The sequence below is a fragment of the Drosophila elegans genome, unplaced genomic scaffold, assembly GCF_018152505.1.
Source record: "Drosophila elegans isolate 14027-0461.03 unplaced genomic scaffold, ASM1815250v1 contig_814, whole genome shotgun sequence".
In the NCBI taxonomy this organism is placed as follows: Eukaryota; Metazoa; Arthropoda; class Insecta; order Diptera; family Drosophilidae; genus Drosophila; species Drosophila elegans.
In genome coordinates, this window is record NW_024546167.1 from 21,351,976 (window position 1) to 21,375,672 (window position 23,697).

Below are 23,697 nucleotides of genomic sequence, written 5' to 3' on the forward strand. Positions count from 1 at the left end.
ACCATTTGGAAAAAACAGTTTTTTATTTAATATTTTATTAGATTGGCTACACGTTTTGAATTGTGTACGATTTGAGACAAATGTGACTTATTTTTCTATTAACTTGGTTATCAACAAATTTATTTCTCTTATTTAAGTCGATTTAATCGACCATCATTATGTAACAGCATTATCATATATCACTTCAGAGGAACATTATTGAGAAATATAAATAATTCCAGCATGTCTTCCTCGGAAAATATGCAAAAATCTTCAAATTTCTATAGATCGAAGGATGTATAATTAAGATCAACTTAATTATTTATGAACAAAATGGAATTTCTGTTTTTCTGATTGTCTAATTCCACAAGAAATTAAAAAAACAAAAACAATTCTTGGTTTGTTTACAACATATTTTGAATTTCCCGCTTACTTTGATATATGATTTATCGATATCGTAACCAACTAGGCCAGCCCTAGTTCGATAACATCTAAAGGCATTACATATCTTATAAAATAAATGGATTTAAGTGCTTTTCGGGGGCTAATTGGCCTTGGCGTGACTGCCGGAGGGCTTCTCCTCCTCCTCCAGGGCCCGCTTCTTATCCGGATTCAGCTTCCAGACGGCATAGTTCAGAGCAGTGGCGAATCCCAGCCAGGCGAGATAGGGTACAAAGAGCAGTCCGGCGACTTTGTTCACCCGGTAAAACAGAACTCCACACAAACCGGCGGTGGCCGTCAGTGCGACTATGTCAATAAGCCCCTAATGCAGCAAATGGATTAGATGTGGTTAGATATGATAATGCTAATGATCCGTGGTGATATCACCCGTATCCATAGCAGTACTCACGCCCTTGATGTTGTGCTGCCCGAAGAAGATGGGCGACCACGCCCAGTTCAGGGCTAGTTGGGTACCATAGGCGATTAGAGGCAGTCTGGCCGCCTCTCCTCCAAATCCTCCGCCATCGCGCCACACCAAATACGATCCGTAGCCCATGCCGGCGTAGAGGGAGGTCCACACCGGAGCGAACACCCAGTTGGGGGGCTTGAAGGACGGGAACTTCAGGTGAACGTACCAGTTCTGGATGTGTTGCCTGGTCAGCCACCCATTGTAGATCCCGCCCAGATTGGGCAGGATTACGGCCCCGGCGATGCGGAGCATATTTCCAGCACACGGACGATCAGCCATTTTCGAAATTCACACTGCAAATGAGTCGCAATATCGGCGTACGTTCTGTTTTCTCTGTTTTGTTTGCCGGCTGCGATGGTGATTTCATTCGAATGCGCTAGTGTTGCGTGTGCACGGGGCTAATGCGCGACGGCTGATTGTGTGGGTAAGCTCTAGAGATGACCATTCGGATCTATTCAAGCTAAATTGTTGTAAAAGGACAAAATATACAAATTAAAAAATAAACGGAAACCAAATATTTCAATGTTAATCATGCAAATATATCTTAAAGAATTTAGAAAGTGTTTAAAAGATCTATTTTACATCTTTGCGTAAACACTACTACAAAACCACGCCTTAACACATTAAATTTAGCTTGGAACTTTTGTTCTATTATGTACTTAATAAAGAAAATCTTTCATGGTGAAAACTAAATTAATATACATTTATTAAAAAATATTTATTGATGATGAAGCTATTTTAAATCTATTTTCTAGCTTGCTTGTAAAATTCAGTTTGTTTATTTATTTCAGTTACTTATCAATAAATTTTTGAATGATTAATCAATCGAAAATTTGACGTAATTTAATGTTGATATTTATTCAAATTTTATGTAATTCCTTGTGTTTATCTATGTTATCATAGTTAACTTACTTATTTTTGCATTTTTAAACGTGCCAGGGGCGCCCAGTAAACTGCCAGGGCTGGAGAAAAACCGTTAGGTAATGAAAATTTCGAATTTCAAAAACAATGCCTACTCTTGTTTATTGCTTATCAGCTGCAATTCGCATTTCTTGGGAAATACCCTAGTTTTTTTTTTTAAGAAACTGCAGGTCATTTTGTTTGCTTTCTAGATTAGTTTAGAAAAGTGCAGGTGAGTGCGATTAAAGTGGTATACATTATCTGATAAGTGGTGAACTCATAGAGCAAAGAAAACACTAATATAACAAATATATGGTGAAATGAAACTGATTATTTACTTGCACTTCTTTGTTTTGGCTTAATCACTCTTAATGTCGGCTTGGAACCATTTGTTTGGCGCAACCCTGACAACCGTTGCTAAAGAAACCCATTTTCACAGTGTTTTGGTTTCTGCTTTTAACTTTTAACGGCATTTTAGAGAAAACCATTGAGATGACACTGTATTTCGACACAAAAATAGAGTTTCTAGATTCGGATGCTGTCAGCACCATCAGCAGTTGGCATCCCAGCGAACCGCTCTTTGCAGTGGCCTCTTTTAGCCCCGAAAGAGGCGGTTCTGTGACCATTTTTGCCGATACTGTGAGTATTTAATAACATAATCCTTTCATTATGGAGTCTTCGTTATTGAAGACTATACACAATAATGTTGCAATGCAACAGCTTGAAAACCCTCATTGTCGACAAATCAAATTTTATAAAATATAAAGTAAACAAAATAGTGTTTTAAAAGCCAAGAGCCGAAATAATCATTAAATATCAAGTTATACTTACACTGCTATCAAGTCAAATAAATAAATAATAAAAGGAAAAAAAAGGGAGAAACTATAACTTGTTTTGCTTGGATCAAGAACCTCTGAACAGTAGAAATAAATTATTTTTAATTTTTTTTGGATTAATGAAAGTAATTATATTTGTTTGGATCAAGTTATCCATGAATTTAAAACCAACATACAAAATTGATCAAGTTACCCAAGAATTATAAAAAGAAGAAAAAAAATATAAAATAAACTAATTTCTGCACATAAGTTCATTTGCGTAGGTCTTTTGATCGGGGTAAGTACTAATCTCTACTAATAGTGTTATTAAAAAAAACCCATAGAAATGTACAGAGATAATCTGGAAAAACATTTTACAGGGTGAGCCGCAGCGGGATGTCACCTATCCGGTGCACGCCACCTCGCAGGCGACGGCAATGTGCTGGCATCCGGAGAAGGCGCTGCTGGCCAGTGGCTGGGAGCACGGGGACATCCACGTGTGGTTCGCCGGCCACAGGGAGTTCGCCAGCGTGAGTGCACCGCATAAGGCGGCCATTGTACTGCTGCAGTTCAGCGAACAGGGCGGACGGATGGTGACGGCGGATGCCATGGGCTTGGTCACCGGATGGCGCTGCGATGGTCAGTACCAGTTCCTGACCATGTTCTCCCACGACCTGCGGGAGGTGCTGCTGCTCATCTGCTTCCGTCGCACGGTGGAGAGTGAAGTACGCGAGGAGATGGCCAATCTGGCCAAGGCGGCGGTGGCCGGGGACGAGAACGCCCTGGACACCCTGACCAACTGGAGGCCCAGAACTGCGGCCCGGAGCATGACCCATTCGGGGGTGAGGGACAACCACTGCTTCTACGCCTGCACCCAGGGAGGAGTGGTGTTCTACATCAACCAGGGAGGCGCCTGCGTGGAGGTCATGAAGTGCGGATCCCTGCCGCCCATTGTCCAGATGTTGTGGCACCCCAAAAAGTAAGAAACATTGCCATATTATACGTTTTAATATGCAGTTTACCTAAACTGTAAACTGTAAAAAATAATAGTAATTTTAGCCTATCAAAATAGCAATCAAAAATAATATGGAATTGACTTATGAACAATTTTATATTTTCGTGGAGCTAATACTACAATTTAAATGTAAGAAATATAAAAATCCACATTTATCATAGGTATAATAATTTCAAACATTTTTCAAAAAAATAGTTAAAAAAATAGATCAGGTTTTCAAAACATTTTTAATGCGATACTTTAAAAAATTTTATTTAAATTAAAAATTATTTATTTAAATTAAAAAATAAAATAGTTTGTTCCTTCTACTATTATGTTATGCAATGCTGTAATTTTAGACCTTTGCCTTATTCAATTTTAGGGACGCTGTAATCTGCCTGATGGAGGACTTGACTGTCACTCTGTTTTTGGTAGAATCCACGGGCATTCTCACGGAACTGGATCGCGTCAAGATGAGCGGACGTGGAGGCGGTCGACAGGGAGGCATCGCCTGGTCTGGAAACTCGTTGGCCATCATCACAGGTTAGTAATAAACATGTGCCAGAGCACCTACTCTACCAAACTAAAGTTCCACCCCATTAGGTGATCTTTTTGTGCGCATTTGGGACATCGAGAGGAGTGACAATTACCTGCTAAAAATGGATCTGCCCAGTGGGAACCAGATTGGTTCAACCTTGACCAGTTTGAGCAATGGCACCATGTCGTCGTCGAACCAATTCTTCAGCCATGACAGCACCGAGGGCAGCAGTGTGCCCCGCAAGACACCGAAGTTTGGTCAGATGAGTGGCGAAGTGTTCACCTGTCTGGCCTACAGCTCGACGGGTCAAACGCTGTGTGCGGGAACCTCTCAGGGCAATCTGTACACCTGGAAGCGGAGTGGCAGCCGGCTGGTCAGTGCTCCCGAAGATGCCTGGCAGCTGACGAACATATCGGCGGTGAGAGGAGCCATCCGGAGCTGTGAGTGGGGCTTCAACGAGCTGGCCAAACCCTGCATGCTGGTCAACTGTCTGTCCAATGTGTTCATGCTGAAGGAGCAGCCCCTGCTGGCGTTCTATACCCGCGAACTGTGGGCTGTGCAGCGGTCAGCGAAAACGGTGCAGTTGACGCACTGCAGCGGTCGCGAGACCACTGTACAGTCCGAATTCGCAGTGACGGCCTTGGCCTTGAACGAACTGAGCCTGGTGATGAGTAATGGCCGGAGCATCTCGTCCTTCAGTCTGCAGAAAGTGGAGAAGAGCCTGGATGAGTTTGAGGAGATTCTGGAGGCAGTGGAGGGCAGTGCTCCTGCCTCTACAGCTACTACTACTCCCCTGAGTGTGAAGCTGCTCCAGACCTTTCCCGCCGAATGTTTGGCCCTGAGTCTATACAACCAGAACATATTCTGCCTGGCGAGCAGTGACATCATGGTCTACTCCGTGGGCGGAGTGGTGCTCCATCGCATCCAAGCCAGCGACATTGAGGGGAAGATCATTGGCATGGATTTGAGTGGCTGCTATCTCTCCGTTTTCACCATGAATGGCTATGTCAAGGCCTATGATGTCTCCAGGCACGATCCCAAACTGCTTTTCCCCAGCAAATCCGGACATGACATTTTCGATGACTTCGGAGAATTCATCCTGGTGAAGTGCAATAGTCTGGGCAACCATTTGGCTTTGGTCATAGCCAGTAGTAATTTTACACCCATATCGACTCTATTCTGCTGGGACTTTGAGCGCAATAATCTATTTGAATATGATTTGGTGGAGCAGGAAAGTAGCTCTTCATCCAGTCTGCCTGTTCGGATTTTCTGGGATGCAGAGGAACCTCGTCTCTTGGCCATGGAGGTCAAGTCCATGACCACAATGCAGAAGACTCTGCCGCAAAAAAACTCTCCCAGTCACTTTGTTGTGTCAAAGATATTACTTTTATTCTATTCGGAGAAAGGATGCCTCAATGTCCTTGAGACTCAAGCCATGAGTCCAGGCTCCCAACTATTGAGCCTCTGTGTTCCCAATGTGCTGCGCCTCAAGATCAATGCTGTGGAGGAGCAGCCTCTGCAGGATTTCGTGGACCTCCAGCAATGCGATCCCGTCATACGGAAGCGAGTCCTGAACTTCAGTCTCTATGTGGCAGAGGGAAACATGGACCTGGCGTATCGCAGCATTCGCTCCATTCAATCCAAAGTGATCTGGACCAACCTGGCCAAGATGTGCGTGCACACCAACCGATTGGATGTGGCCAAAGTCTGCATGGGCCACTTGGAGCAAGCCCGCTCCGTTCGCGCCCTACGGCTGGCCATCGAAGACGATGATCTGGAGAACGAGGCCAAAGTAGCGGTGCTGGCCATTGAACTGGGCATGATTGAGGAAGCCAAGGACCTCTACCGCCGATGCAAGCGTTTCGATTTGCTCAACAAGCTGCTCCAATCGACCGGGCACCTGGATGAGGCACTGCATCTGGCCGAGACCGAGGATCGCATTCATCTGAAGCACACGTACTACCAGAAGGCGCAAGAGTTGCGTGAGAGGGGCGACCTCAAGGGCGCCCTCGAATACTTTGAGAAGACGCAGAATCCGGCGCAGAATATTACACAACTGCTGCTGGAGAATCCGGCGGCCATGAAGCGCTACATTCAGACCACCAGCGATCCCAAGCTGCTCAAGTGGTGGGGCCAGTACATCGAGAGCTCCGGCGACATGGATGCTGCTCTGGCTGTCTACCACAAGGCGGAGGATTGGTTCTCTCAGGTATTTAGGAAAAGTTTTAGCAGCCGAAATGCTGACCATCAGCCCAGAAGCACAGATTTTGTGCTTTTGCTTTGCTTTCGTTATAAGGTTTTTCGCTTGATTTAAAATCCTGTCTTCGCAGCAAAGCAAAACAAATACATTATTTTTATATAGGTGACTTTGCTTCTTTGCCTCTTTTTTCAATAACAGCTTGCTCTTTTTCAGGTGAAGATTCTTTGCTACTTGGGAAAGATCTCCAAGGCGGACGCACTTGCCAGGCAGTCTGGGGACAAAGCGGCTTGCTATCACTTGGCCAGACACTACGAGAACGTGGGCAAGTTCCAGGAGGCCATTATGTTCTTCACGCGTGCCCAGACCTTCAGCAATGCCATACGCATCTGCAAGGAGAACGACTTTCAGGAGGAACTCTGGACAGTGGCCAGTTCGTCAAGGCAACGGGACAAGGCCATAGCGGCGGCCTATTTCGAAGAGTGCGGAAACTTTAAGCATGCCGTGGAGCTCTATCATCGGGCTGGAATGCTGCACAAAGCTTTGGAGATGGCCTTTGAGTCTCAACAGCCGGAAATTCTGGAGATCATAGCTTCTGATCTGGTGCCGGAGTCGGATGCCGAGTTGATCGACCGGTGTGCAGACTTCTTCTGCAGCATTGAGCAGTTCCAGAAGGCAGTACAGCTGCTGGCCAAGACGAGGCACCTGGAAAGGGCTTTGAGCATCTGCTTGGAGAAGGGCGTGCCCGTGACCGAAGAGCTGGCCGAGATGCTGACCCCGGAGAAGGGGGAATTCGAGGAGGCCACGCGAGTCCACATCCTGGTCCAGTTGGGCGAGTTGCTCCAGCAGCAGGGTGACTACCACAGTGCCACCAAGAAGTTCACCCAGGCCGGAGACAAAATGCGGGCCATGAAGAGTCTTTTGAAGTCGGGCAACACCGACAAAATCATATTCTTTGCCAACATGTCCAGGCAACGTGAGGTCTACATTATGGCCGCCAATTATCTGCAAGCATTGGACTGGCAATCGGATCCACAGGTCCTCAAGCACATTGTCACTTTCTATACAAAGGGCCAGGCCTTCGATTCCCTGGCCAACTTCTATGCCATCTGCGCCCAGATCGAGATCGAGGAGTTCCAGGACTACGGCAAGGCCCTAACCGCCATGCAGGAGGCCTCGAAGTGCCTGGAGAAGCTCAGCCACGCCCAGCACGCCTACAACAATCTGCAGCGTACGGTGGCGGATGTCAAGGCCATCTTGGAGATCCAGCAGGCGCTGCGAGAAGGCGACCACCAGCTGGTCATCGGATCCTGCCGCAGCATGCTTGGTAAGTCGACTTCCTTAAGGGGTTACCCGTCAGTTATATGGAAAAAAAAACATTATTTTAGCAAATCAATTAGATATATTGGTTAAAAAAATCCATTTTTATTGATCAAATACATTATATAATTAAATATATATGTAAATTAAGAAATCGCTTTAAAACTTTTCAAGTTATTTGGCACACTTATTTTCAATACTCATATCTTTGCTCTTATCAGTTTCAAACTTTGAAAATATTCACAATAATTAAATTAAATAGTAGGAAGAGGGTAACCCCTTTAATGTTTTCACGTTAAATTAACATTCTTGTCTTTTTACATCAAGTTAAACCGGAGTTGCCGCCCATCCGCCACGCCCACATCCTGTCCATGCTGGTGCGAGCCCTGGTCTACGCCAAGCAGTATCCCGAGGCTGGAAGAGCCCTCAAGGAGCTGGCCGTGAAGGACCACTCGTGGAGCGCCGCTGGACTCTTGGATCGCGGCATAGTTCAAAAGATCGCCCATGAATGCGACCTGGACTTCGAACTCATCTGGAACTCGGGTCGTCAGGTGACCGCCTCCACAAGCGGCACTGCCACCGTCACTGGAATGAGCAGCACTTCGGCCATGACAACCAGTGATGATGACGAGGCCGATGACGAGGAGATCACAGAGGAACTGCATTAGGTGATTCAATTCAGGGGCAGCGCAGAACTAGTCATGGCCCTAAATATTCCGCAGGGCGGATAAATTGTAAATATGCTAGGCAAACCCCATAAATGGGGAAAATATTAGACTATCCTTAAAGCAAAAAACCCAAGTTATGAGAATTTTAAAAGTGGTTGCTTGAGATATAATCAAAAGTTCCATATTTCTCAATAAGAATTACGGACTATTTATTGATTACTCAATAAGAATGACTACATGCGGATCAATATAATTCAGATTGCCCTAGATGGCGGCTTATTCAGATGCACATTTACATTCTCCCAGGAACATATGGAATACTTCTGCAAGGACATCTTCTTGGGGAACATCTTTTTGTGGAAGTACTCCATCTGTTCCTGCGAGAATGAAATGGGCACGTCGTTCAAGTAGCAGAACACTGCATTCTCATTGAGAAAATTCAGAGCAAAGTCACAAGAATAATGACTTAATGGCATAACTATGATTAGTTACACGCCTAGTGGAAATCACCTTTTTCTAAATCAAGTAGTAAACAAACGTCACTACATTCAAAGTTCATAAACAAAACCCAGTAGAGGCAATGAGCAATCTATAAGCGAGTATTTAGCCAGATTGCTCACATCAGCTCTAGAAGAAGCCCCCAACCACCACTCCCTTTGACCCACTGGGCAATTTATGAATGAACTGTATACGGCATACGATATACGCGGGCCTAGTAAAAGCTTTCGTTATAAAATCGTACAGTGGGCGCAAGTGATAGACGTCACACCAAAACAAATATAAACAGTGATATGGATTTGGATCGTCATATTTGCTGCCGGCGCCAGCGGAACCGAGGAAGAGAGCGGGCCATCGGATCGGATCGGATGGGCATGAATCACTTGCCCAAAAGCGTCCTCAGCTATGAAATCAGAATCATTTCCAGGAAGCCAGCGAAACTCAAACAAGCCGAAAGAGCAATTGAACGCTGATGTGCTCCAAATGGGTTACCGTCGGGGAATAAGCGTAATCCACGCACGTCAATAAAGTTGATTATTTTTTGTACCAAAGCAAATTAAAGACCTCATTTTTATAAGCACTAAGTGTTCTAATAAAAACATCGTATAATTTGTATACTACTAAAACAAGCCGAAGGAGAAATTGAAAGCTGATGTGCTCTAAATGGATTACAAAAACTCCATTATTTTTGTACCAAAATAAACTGAAGAGCCTATTACTATCAAATCAGTTTAATAATATATGGATATATAGGAAATAGCTTTTCTTACAAAGAGTTTATATGGTTTGTATGCCATTAGAGCAACTTGTTGTTTATGTTTGTAAACTTGATATCTGCAGAAAGGCTTCTGAATCACTTAAAAGACGCTGGGTAAATATTTGTTTTTATCAGTATTAATGTTTATAAACATTAAATACAATCGATCTCTTTTTCTCTGTGTGAATTCAGTGAGGCGACCTGTTGCCAAATATCTCAGAGATACTCCGATATACTCACAAGTAGGCCTAGGCCACAGACAACTAACGACTCATGCCCGATTTCCCAGAAAAATGACGCGGCAAAAGCAAGAAAAACGAATCCAAAACGAGAGGGGAATCGATGAATGAATTTTCGTTGGCCGCCAAACGACCTTACACCCACCGCCACCACCTCCTCGGGCCCACAGAAAGCCTGGGGAACTCCATCGGCTTCCCAGCGATCGGTCGTTTGTTTGCTCTATGGACGAGTGAGTCATTCGGACAACTACAACTACTACCAGTTTCACTACGTCATGCTTAAGGTTGTTATTTGCTTACGATAAGCGGAGCAATCGGGAGAGCGAAAAGCTCTGGTGCCGAGTGGCCAATTCGGTCGGCAAACTGGTCCGAGCATCAGACAGCCCCTCGTTTGCAGCCCGTTGATCATGGGGTTGCCGAGAGAGTCGGAGAGAGTACAATAGCTTACGGCCCCACGACTTCGTCATGGCTTTATCACAATGCGCCGAGTGGCCAATTCGGCCGGCAAACTGGTCTCCAGCACCAGGTACCCTCTCTCTTGCAGCTAATTGAACATGGGGCACCCGACAGACCGGGAGAGAGAGTAAAAGCTCTCGGCACAGCCGTGACTTCGTCATGGCTTTATCACATAGCGCCGGTGCTCCTCATTTGTTCCTCACTCGCCAATCCAATAGGTTCGCACGCTCGAGCAAAGATCGGCGATCTAGAGTGAAGTTACTTTTGACCCTTTCGGTGGTTCTCTGTAATCGGTCAATAACGGTTATTAAAAGTTTTTCCTATCGCTAACTTTCCGCGAAAGATTTCCGCGATTTGCGGCACGTGCAAAGCCTACAGCTGACTCCACTTGTTGAGCCGGCAGGTGAAATACCGTGGCCAGAGGTGAATCATCCAGTCAGCCGGATCCACATCCTAAATCCGTTTCGTTTTTCCACGATCATCAACCGGTTGAAGGCGATTAATAAATCCAATTCCGAGAATAATGTGATTAACTTAAAGCAAAAGTAAATTGTATGAATTTTATAGAGCAAGCAATCGCCAAAAATAATAAATTGGGTCTTCGACTTTTTACCGGTTAAAAATCTTAAAGTGTGTTTACCAGAAAACAAGGACCAGCCCAACATCCTAGTAGGGTTTTATTTATAAAACAAAACGGCGATAAATAAATTTAATTCTTTGAATTATTTTATAGTGCAAACAGTCGCCAAAAATAATAAATGGGTCTACGACTTCCTAAACCTTAAAGACCTTAAAGTGTGATTACCAGAAAACAAGGACGCTTTTATTGAAAAGCGATAAGTTTTGAAACTTTATATGAAAAATCAATTGAATAAATCAATTGAATAATTTTTAAACGCTAGTTCAAGTAAATTATGATAAACCGAAGTGAAAAGAAAAAGCCACAAAAGTCCTTTAGCTGATAGTGTTTGTGTAACCAGCAGAAATATTTGGAATCATCCGACAATTTAATGGCCATTCTGCAGAGAAGCCGCCAAAGCCACAACCAAATCCCACTCCACATCCAGACGATTCATAGTGTTTGGTGCCAACAGAGGTCCATTGATGCCATGCACCAGGATGTCCGGCCAAAAAGCATCGGAGCCGGAAACGAGGCCCAACTGGAAGCGAAGGAGAAGAAAATGGGAGCAGATCCTGGAGCTGAAAAGAAGAGCTCTCTCAGCAGGAGAAGAAGGAGAAGGCGCTGCAGCAGCAGTTCCACCAGTGAGTCCAGTGGTTCCTCCGATTCCTCAACAGGCTCCGATACGGATTCCTCCTCCAGCAGTAGTAGTAGTAGTAGTAGTAGAAGCAAAAGCAACTTACCACCCGCCCTCAACTTGCAAGTGCCACTCCCACTGGCCACACCCACTGGTCAGTCGCCCAACCCACCTCCACCATGTAGAAAGGACTCCATCGATTCCAATCGCAGCATATCGCCGGTGGAAGTGCCTGTGGATCCACACGCCTGGTCCTCCGAGGACATTGCCAGCTGGGTGAAGTGGGCAACGCGTAAATTCAAACTGGATCCAGAACCGTTTATCGACAGGTTCCCCAAGGACGCCCAAGAGCTGTGCGAGCTGACCCGCGCCGACTTCTGGGTCTGTGCAGGATCGAGGCGTGGCGGCATGCTCCTGTCCAAGCACTTTGCGCTGAGTCTATACCACGCCACCGGACGGGAGACTAGTCCCATGCTCAATGACAACGAACCTGGTGAGTAACTATGAAAAAGTGTAAACAATAGTGTATTAAAAAAAGATTTTGTAAATTTGGTCCAAATCGTTTGTTGTCTTTTAAATGAAACGGTTTTAACAACATGTTTAAAACTTTGTTGCATTTCAAAACTATCTCCAATGCTAATCTACATTCTGATTCCTTGAATTACTGTAAAGAAAAACATGGTTTCAAAACAAATGAATATACGTATCATATACCTGCGGATACTTGCTTATATTTCTCTTTTGTAATGATTGTTTTAAATGAAAGGCCTTAAAAGTCATGGTCATAGCTTTTTTTTTAATAGCCAAAACTATTCCTAAAATGCTGTTCTAAAACATCTGCATTAGAAATGGTATTTAATTAAAGGTATTTCGAATCTCCCAGCGATCTTTATTCGAACCTTCTATAAAAGGACTTGGTTTCACTTAGTGTAGTAGACCCACATTTTTTCCACTGTCCAGCGGGAGTAGCAAAACAACAGCGGTAATCTCGGACCACATAAATCTGAAGCGTCCAGAGGTCAGAGATTGAGCTGCTTGGTAATTGGGTTCACGTGCTATTCCCAGTGGTGCGATTCTCAGACTGTCGAATCCTTTGTGGTCAGGCATCAATTGAATCCTTTCGAGCTCCGCCAGCAGCCAAATGGCAACTTATTAAGATGTTGACTCGCTGATAGAGGCGTTACTTATGTGTTTCATTGATTGTTTGTCCCACCCTCCGCTCTCCTTGATTCTTCCCCTATTTAATGTTGTTGATAAAGAAGAAAAGTGGTCCAAGGGAATGAGGAAAACCCACCTTTTAATTACCTTTTCCTTGACTTTGCCAACTTTCAGACTCCATAAACGTAAATCGCTTGGGAAAATCTCTGCGTGACAGCAGCAAAGTATGCAACACTTTTCCAGTTATTAACTGCTGATGAGTGGGGGCGCCAAAAAGGGCGGGGGCGTGGCTTAGCGGGCGGTCGCGTCAAGTGATGAACTTAATAATAAACGATGTAAATATGATAATTTCTCGCAGGATGTGGCATCTAATAATAAAATCAAAATAATCCCATGCCAGCGACAAAAGTCGCCGAGTCAAGTCTTAGTCGAGCAGAAAAGTTGCGTGTGGGTGGTTGTGGGTGGCTGTGGGTGGCAGTGGGTGGTTGGGGTGGTTTGGATGGCTTGTCAGTGACAACAGCTCTGCGGGTGGTCAGCTTTCGGGCACAGGAAAATATTCATTCGTCGCATCCTTCCTGTGGCAGGAAGAGCAGCTGAAAAGCAGAGGAAAGCCTCCTGATTTGGGTTTGGCATATGTTGGTAGGAGGGCCATATATATATAGCTATATAGCTGGCTTGATCCCGAGAGCAAGCGACGTCGATTTAATTGATTTGTTTTTTATGCCAAAGAGGATTACGCGTCGTCGCAGTCACGCAGATTTCATTTGTTGTTGTGGGCTACAGTTATTCCAACGTCTGAGTCACCGCCTCTTTACAGCGCTCCCATAATGACAGATATCCAGGGTATATAGGAATTTCCAAGATGCAACAGTATAAAACCCTATAAAGCTCTTTTTTTAAGGTAAATTTTAAATTTATCAAACAAAATAATAGACAATAATAGTTTCAGCAAGTGATTTCAAAGATTTGGGAACAATTTTAAAAATTTGTTAAATGACATGATATTTTTCACATTATAAAAAACTTTAAAGATTGTTTTGATCATTAAGGATGATGGTTTTTTATTGACTATTCAAATAGTTTCAACTGTCTGACTATTTTCAAACATATTAATTAATATTTTAGAGAAGAATGCAGAAGCATTTTCTTGGATATTAGAAAATACTTTCCCACGCTCAAAGTTGTTTGCAATATTATCAAAATAACTAAGTGATTCATACTGGGTATTTATTAGTCGTAAAACTGAAAAACAGCCTTATAGTTGTTTATTGTGTGCATTTAGGTTGGTTGGGTGGGTTGGGTTGGTTGTTGGTTGAGTGGCTGCACGTGGCTTCTGACTTTTGTGACTTCTCCGGCAAACGCCGAAGCAGCATTTACCACCAGCTGCGCAGGTGAGCCAAAATCGTTGCCGCAGCTTCGCTTGCTCCTCGGATGCTTGGCGAAGATGCCAGGCTGCCAGGCATCCATTTCGTCCGGTGATAAGGACCGAAATCCGACCAGCGATTTTGGATGACATTTCAGTTGCCAAATGGCCCTCGTCCGAAACGGTTCACAAGCTCCCGGGGAAAACTATAAGCTATAAAACTAATTTTATATTCGAATCAAAAGTCAACCAATTTGAGCATTTAAAGAAAACTATTAAAACTAAAACTAAAACTAAACTAACTAAAAACTTGTGTTAAAAACAACAGTTTTAAAGTCAACAGCCATTGAAGAATTGAAAATTAGCAACTGCGCCTTATTAACTCAATTTTAAGCAATTCCTTAGTTGAGGAAATATAAAAGATATGAAAGTAACAAAAATTTTGCAATAGTTTAAAATGTAGTAAATTAAATACATTTTATGCCGAACATATAAGCATCAACGTAAAAAAACTAATATGTGCACAATTTGGCAATCGATGGAATCAAAAAAACAATATTATCAAGCCATTTAGGAGCGCTGAAAAATATTTACTTACTGATGCCACTTAATTCTATTAAATACAGAGAACAAATAAACAAATAAAAATACGACGGTAAAAGAAAACCAAAACTTCAGGAATGGTATAACTTTTAATTGATAATAAATTGAACTTTAATTACAAGCTACTATAAAAACAACGATATTTGTTAAGTTGCAAAATTGGCATCTAGTGTTATTTTAAAAAGATTTAAAAAATACCCACCATGAGTGTCAGCGTAGATGTGGGCGTCATGTGGCGCCTGTCTGAGGATTTCAACCGGCGGTTCGGCCTCCGGATGCAGACGGCACCGCCGGTCGGCCAGCATCCCCATCCGCACCACCCGGCCGTGCACCACCACTACCACCACCACCACCAGCATCACCAGCATCCGCACACCTCGATGATCTTCAATGGTAAGAGCGGCGTACATATGGCCGAAAATTCATCGGAATTTCCGCTGAGACAGGGCCGAAATCAACGCGAAAAATGTGAAATGAATGAACGGCGGCGAGGAGATCTCTCAATGGCAACCACTCGATCTCTGGCATTTCCGGCGAGCGATGTGCCTAGAAATATGAATGGACACGAGAGATGGTGGGTCCACTGCTCCGGCATAGACTAGAAGTGAGAATTGTGTCTTGTGGCCGCGGCATTGCTTGATCAGCGAATGAGTCAGCGTCGTTATGGCACATTCGTGCTTTTGCAGCGGCACTTTGAGGGGATTTTCCCCATGGAGGTGCTCAGAGTACGGGATATGGGATTGTCCCCATGGCCAATAAACAAGAAAATTACTTGAAGGAGATTTTTATTCGCTGGTTTAGAAACCCCATCTAAACTTACACCACTTTAAAATGGCAAAACTTTGATTTTAATAAAAACAAAATAATTTGTGATGATTGTGATCTAATAAACTATATAACAAAAAGATTTCTTGTAAAGTCCATATACTCAGCTGGTTTTCTAATAGAGTTAAATGTGTCAAATCCAAATACAGCCACAAAAATGTTGGTACACGTCACCGTTTTAAATATATTGACCTAAGAGATGAAAAATTTTGATTATTTTCAACTTACTAATACCTTTTAGTTAAATAAAAATACATAGAAACTTACTGGAAAATAACTAAAGAATATTGTGAAGTCTTAAAAAATTAAAATTATGCAATAAAGGACTTTTTGACCTGTGCCGTCTTAAAATCATTATATTTGTAGCCGTTAAATAAATAACTAGAAACAAAACATTTTATATTTTGTTATTTAAGAACAGCGCTGTTCCAATTTGAAAAAGTTTATTTGTCAAACATAAATTACTAACATAAATCAGAGGATTGACATAATCTCAATCATATGCCGTACTATCTAAAGCTTTTCGATATTTTGGAACATGTTAATTTATTTAACAAATTTAAACTTAATTTATGTTTTATAAATATATTTTACTCAATCTTAATCGTGCAATTCGTTTAGTCGTTCAGACCGGTTTTTCTCTGTGTGCAGTGCGAGTGCCAGGATTTATGTCCGTTTGCGGTTGATTTTCTGTGAATCCGCGCTGGCTTATGGCATTCAGTTCAGTTCCACTTGGCACTCTTGCCACGTCGTCGTCCCCCACCAGAAAATCTTGTTTCAATCGCGATTCTCTCTGGCTCGCTCGCTCTTTCAGTATCTCAGCGACCAAAGTATCTGTATCTATATCTGTATTTGTATTTGTTGCTGGAGGGGGCTGTATCTGTATGGAAGTATTCGCCACTAATACCCCGCCCCCGTCTCTCTTTTCAGATCCGTATCAGCTGCTGAACGCTGCCTCGCACCGATTGGTCGCCCAGGGCTCCGGGGGCCAAATTCAGCTGTGGCAGTTTCTGCTGGAGCTGCTCGCCGATTCGTCCAACGCCGCCGCCATCAGCTGGGAGGGCCAATCGGGTGAGTTCCGGCTCATCGACCCGGACGAGGTGGCTCGCAGGTGGGGCGAGCGCAAGGCCAAGCCCAACATGAACTACGACAAGCTGAGCAGGGCTCTCAGGTGAGTTTCGATTACTTAATTATACCCCTACATTATTACGTTTGACATTATTTGTTTAAATGACGAGAACAATTTTAGAAATATAAAAACATTCATATTTTTGTTCTACACTCAAAAAATATTGTTTTCTCAAAACGGTAAATTCCTTAACATTTAAAAACTAAGTTTGAAAATGTCTGCAAAAAACATAACATAAAGTAAGTTCGTTTAGTTTATAATAATATATAGGTTTTGTTGCAAGCGACATAAAATAATTAGTTAGAAAATTTCTACAATCGTAAAAAAATAAAAAATAAATAAATATAGGAAATAAGTAATTGTATTTTAATTTAGTACATGTTTTAAATTTGTGACAATTGTTTCTTAACTCTGAAGAACTAAGTTTGTAAATAAAAACTAATTTTGAAGAAAAATTTAAGTACAAGTAGTTAGTATATTATCCCCAATTTAGAATTAAGATCTCAATTTATGGTGAAGAAAAGTAAATTTTATAAGACTTTATTGTTCTCAATTTACAGATACTACTACGACAAGAATATAATGACCAAGGTGCATGGAAAGCGGTATGCCTACAAGTTCGACTTCCACGGCCTGATGGCCGCTTGCCAGGCTCAGGCGCAGGGAGGAGATCCGGCCTCCAGTATGCTGGGCTCCTACAACCACCACGGAGGTGGGGCGATGCAGCTGGCCCGCCACCCGCCACCGCCGCCGTCGGCGCTGCACCACCATCATCAGCACCACCAGCACTCGCATCCGCATCAGCACCACTTCCTGCATCCGCACCACACGTCGCCCGCATCCACAAGCTCCAGTCTGGGATTCCTCTCGCCCTCGCCGGCCTCTTCGCAGCCATCGCCTGGCCAGGCACCCGCCGCCTCCTCCTCATCCGCATCCGGATCCGCATCCACGTCGAATTTTACTGCTCCATTCCAAGGTGGGACTGCAGCCGGAGACCCAACCAGGACATCCTCATCGTCGACGGGGAACTACGACCAGAACACTCCCACCACAAACGCATTTAATTGAGCCAGCAGAGCAACCCCAATTTGTCGCCGGGGTTGTGAGTTCCAAAGGATGCGGATGCGCATTGGACCACCCACTGCGCACGGAGAGCGTGGAGCCACCCATCCAACCACCCACTTCCAACCACCCATCGAGGGTCAGACCTTTTGGCCGTAAAAAGGTCATTTCGTATAATTCCAGCTACTTTGGGTTAATTGAGGAATTGTGATAACCTGGAGCATCGCAGAGCAATACTCGGAAACGAGAGCCAATTTGTTACTTCGCCTGTTGTCCTTCGCTTGTAGTTGTAAGCACACATTCGGCAGAGATCCTTTATTCCAAACGGGGTCTCACATCATTAAATAATTATAAGTTCGCACATAGAGTAAACAGTATTTACTAAATACATGAAAACGTAAATGCAAATATTAAATTTACAGTGCACCTATGCCTTGATTAAGTCTTGATTTAACATACTTTCGAGATAAATTGGCAACGATTGGCTTACTCAAGATAAAGGTGCATTGCGTTGAGATTTTAAGGATCTAGAGCTATACAGCGCAGATTATGGCCAGGATGAAGAAGGCCAGACTAAAGGCCACGAAGAAAATGCGATCCACGGCGGTGGCCAGCAACGCCCAGTCAAACTGGATGGCCTTGTAGCTCGGCATGCCCGAGGGATTGATGCCCAGCGGATTGGTCGCGTCGTCCTCGTCTGGGTTTTCGTACAGGTGCTCGCCCATCTCCTTGGTCTGCTCCTCCTGGGGCTCACCGGTCGTGCTGAACTGCGAGAGGAGCAGCCAGGTGCCCAGCTTCCCGTGGAGCAGCTTCTTCAGCACCTCCGGCACGCTCCTCTTGTGCTTGGCAGTGGCCAGGTACAGGACCATCACCTCGATGATCGTAGAGAAGCTTAGAAAGAGCAGGGTGGTGCTGTAGAAAATCACTGGAAGAAACGGATAACGTTTTAAGTTGATTAATTGAAAGGTATATTAAATTATTTAATATTATTTATATAGTCTTAATGACCATGACTATTATTAAGGTATTTAATGAAATCGCATATTGTTTGGAGTTCAGATTTGATATTGTCCACTGTTTTTCAATTTAAATCAATTTCGACGTTTTTAAAGCTTATAAAGAAATTCTGCAGCCGCTGCATCGTTTACCACCAGCCTAAGAGGAATCGAATATCGTTTGGAGATAAGATTTAATAGTTAACAAGTACTTTACAATATTTATATATTATCTCAATTAAACCTAAACAGTCTTAACACCCATGCTGCATGGCTTATAAAAATTATTTAAATAATTAGCCGCTTCATCGTTTAAAACCGGACTGAGCTTTTGGAGTTAATATTTGATCGTAACCGTAAGAGTATAATTAAAAAGTATTTTATATTGCTTAAACATCTTAATTCCATTAATACAGTCTTAATTTAGAATAGCTTGCTGCATAGAATATCAAAACAGCTGCTGCATCGTTTACAACCAGCTTTAAAAGCAAGGACTCACCCACAAGCGGCGTTTTGTTGGACAGCACGGGCAGCAGTTGGGCGAAGTACATCAGGAAGGCGGCGATCACGATGATGAGCAGGCCGTTGATCATGATCTTCTCGCCGCCCATGTGTGGTGGAAGCCAGAATGCGGACAGTGCCAGGATGACGATGCAGGAGGCCGGCGTGTAGATGACGGCAGTGTACATCGAGGATCGACGCTCGGCCGTCAGAGTGTACTCCATGTATCCATAATAATCCTGGCTCACAAACTTCGCCCTGGAGTCCACAATCTGCCACTCCGGAGACTGCACCTGGTCGTCGTAGTCCAGCGATTTACCCTTTGTCGTCGTGTTATCCGGCATTATGTTCTTCAGGCCCCAGGAGCCTATCTTCAAATTGCACGTCTGTCGATCGTGTGGCCAATTCAGCATATTCAGGTTGCAGTAAGCCGTGTACAGGGCCGGAGGCATTCGCCGGAACTGGCCATCGTGACTGAGAATCACCTGGGTGTCCGCCAGTAGGCCACTCTCGTCGCCGTTGAAAAGCGTGATTTGTGGCGTCCACACCTCGCTGGCCTTCAAAGTTATCTCCTTGATGTTGTCATATTCCGATGGTTGCCACACGCGCTGCTCATCTCTCCAACGCTGTAAAGGATACATAAAAATACATATACATAAAAAAGTGTAATGTTTCGAAAATCTGCAGTACCATTTCAGTTAAATTAAAATATGGAAACGATAATGTTGTCAAACGCAGCTCATTTAGATAATGTTTTTACAAATTCCATTTATACTCGTTTCTGTACGTAGGTCGTAACATATTTTAAGAGGAATTTAATTTTTATCAAATGTAAGTGAACTTTAGGAAAAACACAACTTTATCTCTCAATATACGATATACGATTCAGGGAAAAGTACGGATTGAACTTACGAGCAGTTGGTGTTTTATATATAGCGTAGCGTATTTTATGTGGAGTTTAATGTTTATATGGATTGGACTTACGATATTTAATCAGCAGTTGGTGGTATATATGTACTTACGTATTTTATGCGTAACTCAATGGTTATATCTCTTGACTAATTTGTAAGCTATACAATGCAGGGAAAAGTACAGATTGGACTTACGATATTCAACCAGCAGTGGGTGGTCAGCTTGCCGTTCATCTCATCGATGTCGATGTAGTTGATCACCATGCCCAAGGAGACATTTGTGGGAGCACCTTGGAACTGGGGCTGCACATCGCTGTCGTAGTTGAGGAACAATCCTGCGTGGAGGCGATCCGAGGCCTTGACATTGTCGTTCTTTGGGTCCGGATCGGCTGTTGGGTATTTATATATCAGTTATCAGCGGCTTATGCAATTGCGGAGATATAACAACACACTTACAAGTGGCGCCTGGTACGGAAGCCGAAAACAGAAATAATATCCCGACTAGCATTTGCAGTAGTCCAAGACCGGAAATCGGCGACTTTATCTTGGAAGACGACGGCATTGTTGAGAAAATAACTATGTATATAAGCGTCTGCAGTCTCCAATGTTCAATGCTTGCCTCGCGGAATCTGAAAGGGAACTGAGCTCAGTTCGCGGCTTGGCACATGGCCGAAGCCTGGATATCTCTGTGGATTCTCTGCCGGCGTTGGAGATAAAAGCCCACATATTGCATTTTTGTGTGGGAGCCGAACTTATTTTAAGTCGGGAGAGAAACCGATTTGTAGCTACAATTTTCCCAGAACCGTAGTTTATTCACCCTTTCAACAAATTTTGCAAAGGAAAAATTTGTATCACATAAGTCGACAAAATCCTGCAGAGATCAAACCTTGATTTTCCGTTACAGTCGGACTCGCTGATTCAGAAAATATTACTAAACTCATTTTTTGTATGGATTTTTTTATTCCTTATATTATTTTATTTTAAATAAACTTATGTTGTTTATGGATTGATTAAATATGTTTTAGCTTTTATTACTATTTTTTGGTTATACTTTTATTGTCAATTCTGTCTTATTTTATTTAAATTTAAATAAATTAGTATAATTTCCGTTGTAAATGGTATATAACTTCTCCGGTATATTTATGGTATATTTTCGGCTGAACGCCGAACGGTCACACCATCTAGATTGTTGACGTGTGCTGCTGCGTGTCATTTCACGGTTTTTCACCCCCGCAAGCCGGCGACTTTTCAGCTCAGCTCAGGACAGGATTGGATTTGGATTTGGCGACCATGGCGGAGGAAGTGCTCGGAACCGTGAAGGAGGTGCTCAAGGGCATCATCGAGAATGTGAGCGCGCCGAAGAACGAGTCGGCGCCCGCGGAGAAGAAGCCCTCGACGCCGGAGGGCATGGCTGTGGCCTACAGTAGCCTGGTGGTGATGGCCATGCTGCCCATCATCTTCGGCTCCATTCGCTCGGTGAAGCTGCACAAGCTGAAGAAGGTATGTGCCTAGGGCTAGGAGATCATGTCCAGAATTGTGCCTAAACCAAGAACTTTGATACCCTGCAGTCCACGGGCGAGAAGGCCGACACGATGACCAAAAAGGACGCCATGTACTTCCCGCTGATCGCCTCGTGCGCCCTCTTCGGGCTGTACCTGTTCTTCAAGATCTTCCAGAAGGTGCACATCAACTACCTGCTCACCGGCTACTTCTTTGTGCTGGGCGTGATTGCGCTGGCGCACTTGCTCAGCCCGGTGATCAACTCGCTGATGCCGGCCGCCGTGCCCAAGGTGCCCTTCCACATCCTGTTCACCAAGGGCGAGGGCAAGCACAAGGAGGACATCGTGAACTATAAGTTCTCCACGCACGACATCGTCTGCCTGGTGATCTCCTCGGCGATCGGTGTGTGGTACCTGCTGAAGAAGCACTGGATTGCCAACAACCTGTTCGGCCTGGCATTCGCCATCAACGGCGTGGAGATGCTGCACCTGAACAACTTTGTGACGGGCGTGATCCTGCTGAGCGGGCTGTTCTTCTACGACATCTTCTGGGTGTTCGGCACCAACGTGATGGTCACCGTGGCCAAGAGCTTCGAGGCGCCCATCAAGCTAGTGTTCCCCCAGGACCTGATCGAGAATGGCCTGAATGCCTCCAACTTCGCCATGCTGGGACTGGGCGACATCGTCATTCCGGGCATCTTCATTGCCCTGCTGCTGCGCTTCGACGACAGCAAGAAGCGCAAGACGCGCATCTACTTCTACTCCACCCTGATCGCCTACTTCCTGGGCCTGCTGGCCACCATCTTCGTGATGCACGTGTTCAAGCACGCGCAGCCGGCGCTGCTCTATCTGGTGCCAGCCTGCATGGGCACCCCGCTCCTGGTGGCCCTCATCCGCGGCGAGCTGAAGGTGCTCTTTGCGTAAGTCTCGTATCTAGGTTGATATTTTCAAATATGTAAAACTAAGAAGGTTTTCCCCCCTCCAGATACGAAGACCATCCCGAGGAGAAACCGGAAAAGAAGGAGAAGAAGGAAAAGGATGAGGGCACCAGCTCGTCCAGCAGCAAAAAGAAGGAGTCAAAGAAGGGCAAGTAAAGCCAGTTTGGACGCTCCCCGAACAGCATCTCCATCATTCGTTCCATCGCAACATGTCTTCTGCAGCTAGCCAAGCTCCACTCTCTATCGCAATCCGTTTCTGCTACGGCACACCGCTACAAAAGACTATTCACTTATTGAGTTTTAGCTACGTTCCTTGGCCAGGCACAACAACCTTATTTAGTTTGATTAGGTTACAATTGTAGAAAATTACTTGTCAACTTTTTTACCAGAATCAAATTTAAATGTAGAATTCTATTAATTTATGTGGCTCCGCGCAGAGGAGGCGTACATTTAAGAAAGAACAGTTTATATACAAATATATTCCAATTTTTTGTAAAACAGCCCCTTCTCCAATAAATCCGTTAAAAGGTATCTGATTTAATAGGGAACCACTTAATATTAACAAATACAGCATTGCATTTCATAAGACCAAGTGCAAAAATTAATGTAAACAGTTTAAATACGAATAAATTCAAATTTTCGTAACACCAAGGTTATGCTGTGTAATAGCCTGATTCCATTGCCGCATTAGTGGACTTTTTAAGTGTGCCTGATTCCATTGGCGCATTAGCATTTAGTTAATGCTACTCCGACATGTGAGTGGCACGAACAGCTGATCTGGGCTTGTTTACTTTTGAATTTTGGCAAATCCAAAAGAAATTAATTAAAATTAATGAACATGAGTGAGTTTACTAAACTCTGTAATGCTCAGCAGGACATCCATATTGCGACCGAGACATTTGCCAACTTGAACGACAAAGAAGAGAAGCTGATTGCGTTGTTATGACGGGTTTGCAATGAAGGCCACCACAGTTTCTAAAAAAGGCAAGGATCCCCGTATATGTGGGAGTAATTTTATTCCAGAGATCCAGCAGTAATGCATTGTGGTACTGCGAGCAGAATTTGCAGCGTGCGCTCTAGGTTTCAGTCATTTTTATACGGAATAGATTTTATATTCAAAAAAAATCAAAAATTGCGCCAACCTTGCTTATAAAAAACAGCTGTTGTAGTGGTGGCACGAACAAAA

At 43.9% G+C, this 23,697-nt stretch overlaps 5 protein-coding genes across 8 annotated transcripts; 3 read left to right on the forward strand and 2 right to left on the reverse strand.

Moving 5' to 3' along the window:
- Nucleotides 1-371: 371 nt before the first annotated feature.
- Nucleotides 372-1,250, reverse strand: LOC108137856 (translocator protein). Its single transcript, XM_017259786.2, has 2 exons — nucleotides 830-1,250; nucleotides 372-742 (listed from the first exon to the last, which is right to left on the reverse strand). Exons 1-2 carry the CDS (start codon nucleotides 1,166-1,168, stop codon nucleotides 524-526), a joined length of 558 nt encoding a protein of 185 aa, XP_017115275.1. The 5' UTR covers nucleotides 1,169-1,250; the 3' UTR covers nucleotides 372-523.
- On the forward strand, nucleotides 1,169-9,545 carry LOC108137855 (intraflagellar transport protein 140 homolog). Of its 3 annotated transcripts, none has more exons than XM_017259784.2 (6): nucleotides 1,169-1,313; nucleotides 2,985-3,583; nucleotides 3,981-4,141; nucleotides 4,202-6,345; nucleotides 6,550-7,660; nucleotides 7,981-9,545. In XM_017259784.2, exons 2-6 carry the CDS (start codon nucleotides 3,042-3,044, stop codon nucleotides 8,319-8,321), a joined length of 4,299 nt encoding a protein of 1,432 aa, XP_017115273.1. In that variant the 5' UTR covers nucleotides 1,169-1,313; nucleotides 2,985-3,041; the 3' UTR covers nucleotides 8,322-9,545. The 3 variants fall into 3 exon arrangements, with proteins under 3 accessions (XP_017115273.1, XP_017115272.1, XP_041566191.1); XM_017259783.2 differs by lacking the exon at nucleotides 1,169-1,313 and adding an exon at nucleotides 2,159-2,428; XM_041710257.1 differs by lacking the exon at nucleotides 1,169-1,313 and adding an exon at nucleotides 2,842-2,902.
- A 936-nt stretch (nucleotides 9,546-10,481) lies between these two features.
- On the forward strand, nucleotides 10,482-18,082 carry LOC108137860 (DNA-binding protein D-ETS-6). 2 transcript variants are annotated; one of them, XM_017259791.2, is made up of 3 exons: nucleotides 10,482-12,020; nucleotides 16,407-16,647; nucleotides 17,166-18,082. In XM_017259791.2, exons 1-3 carry the CDS (start codon nucleotides 11,282-11,284, stop codon nucleotides 17,671-17,673), a joined length of 1,488 nt encoding a protein of 495 aa, XP_017115280.1. In that variant the 5' UTR covers nucleotides 10,482-11,281; the 3' UTR covers nucleotides 17,674-18,082. The 2 variants fall into 2 exon arrangements, with proteins under 2 accessions (XP_017115280.1, XP_017115282.1); XM_017259793.2 differs by lacking the exon at nucleotides 10,482-12,020 and adding an exon at nucleotides 14,677-15,044.
- On the reverse strand, nucleotides 17,968-20,719 carry LOC108137862 (neuronal acetylcholine receptor subunit alpha-5). Its single transcript, XM_017259794.2, has 4 exons — nucleotides 20,531-20,719; nucleotides 20,270-20,463; nucleotides 19,162-19,789; nucleotides 17,968-18,592 (listed from the first exon to the last, which is right to left on the reverse strand). Exons 1-4 carry the CDS (start codon nucleotides 20,634-20,636, stop codon nucleotides 18,201-18,203), a joined length of 1,320 nt encoding a protein of 439 aa, XP_017115283.1. The 5' UTR covers nucleotides 20,637-20,719; the 3' UTR covers nucleotides 17,968-18,200.
- A 533-nt stretch (nucleotides 20,720-21,252) lies between these two features.
- Nucleotides 21,253-23,042, forward strand: LOC108137869 (minor histocompatibility antigen H13). Its single transcript, XM_017259805.2, has 3 exons — nucleotides 21,253-21,574; nucleotides 21,643-22,493; nucleotides 22,559-23,042. Exons 1-3 carry the CDS (start codon nucleotides 21,365-21,367, stop codon nucleotides 22,665-22,667), a joined length of 1,170 nt encoding a protein of 389 aa, XP_017115294.1. The 5' UTR covers nucleotides 21,253-21,364; the 3' UTR covers nucleotides 22,668-23,042.
- The last annotated feature ends 655 nt before the right edge of the window (nucleotides 23,043-23,697 follow it).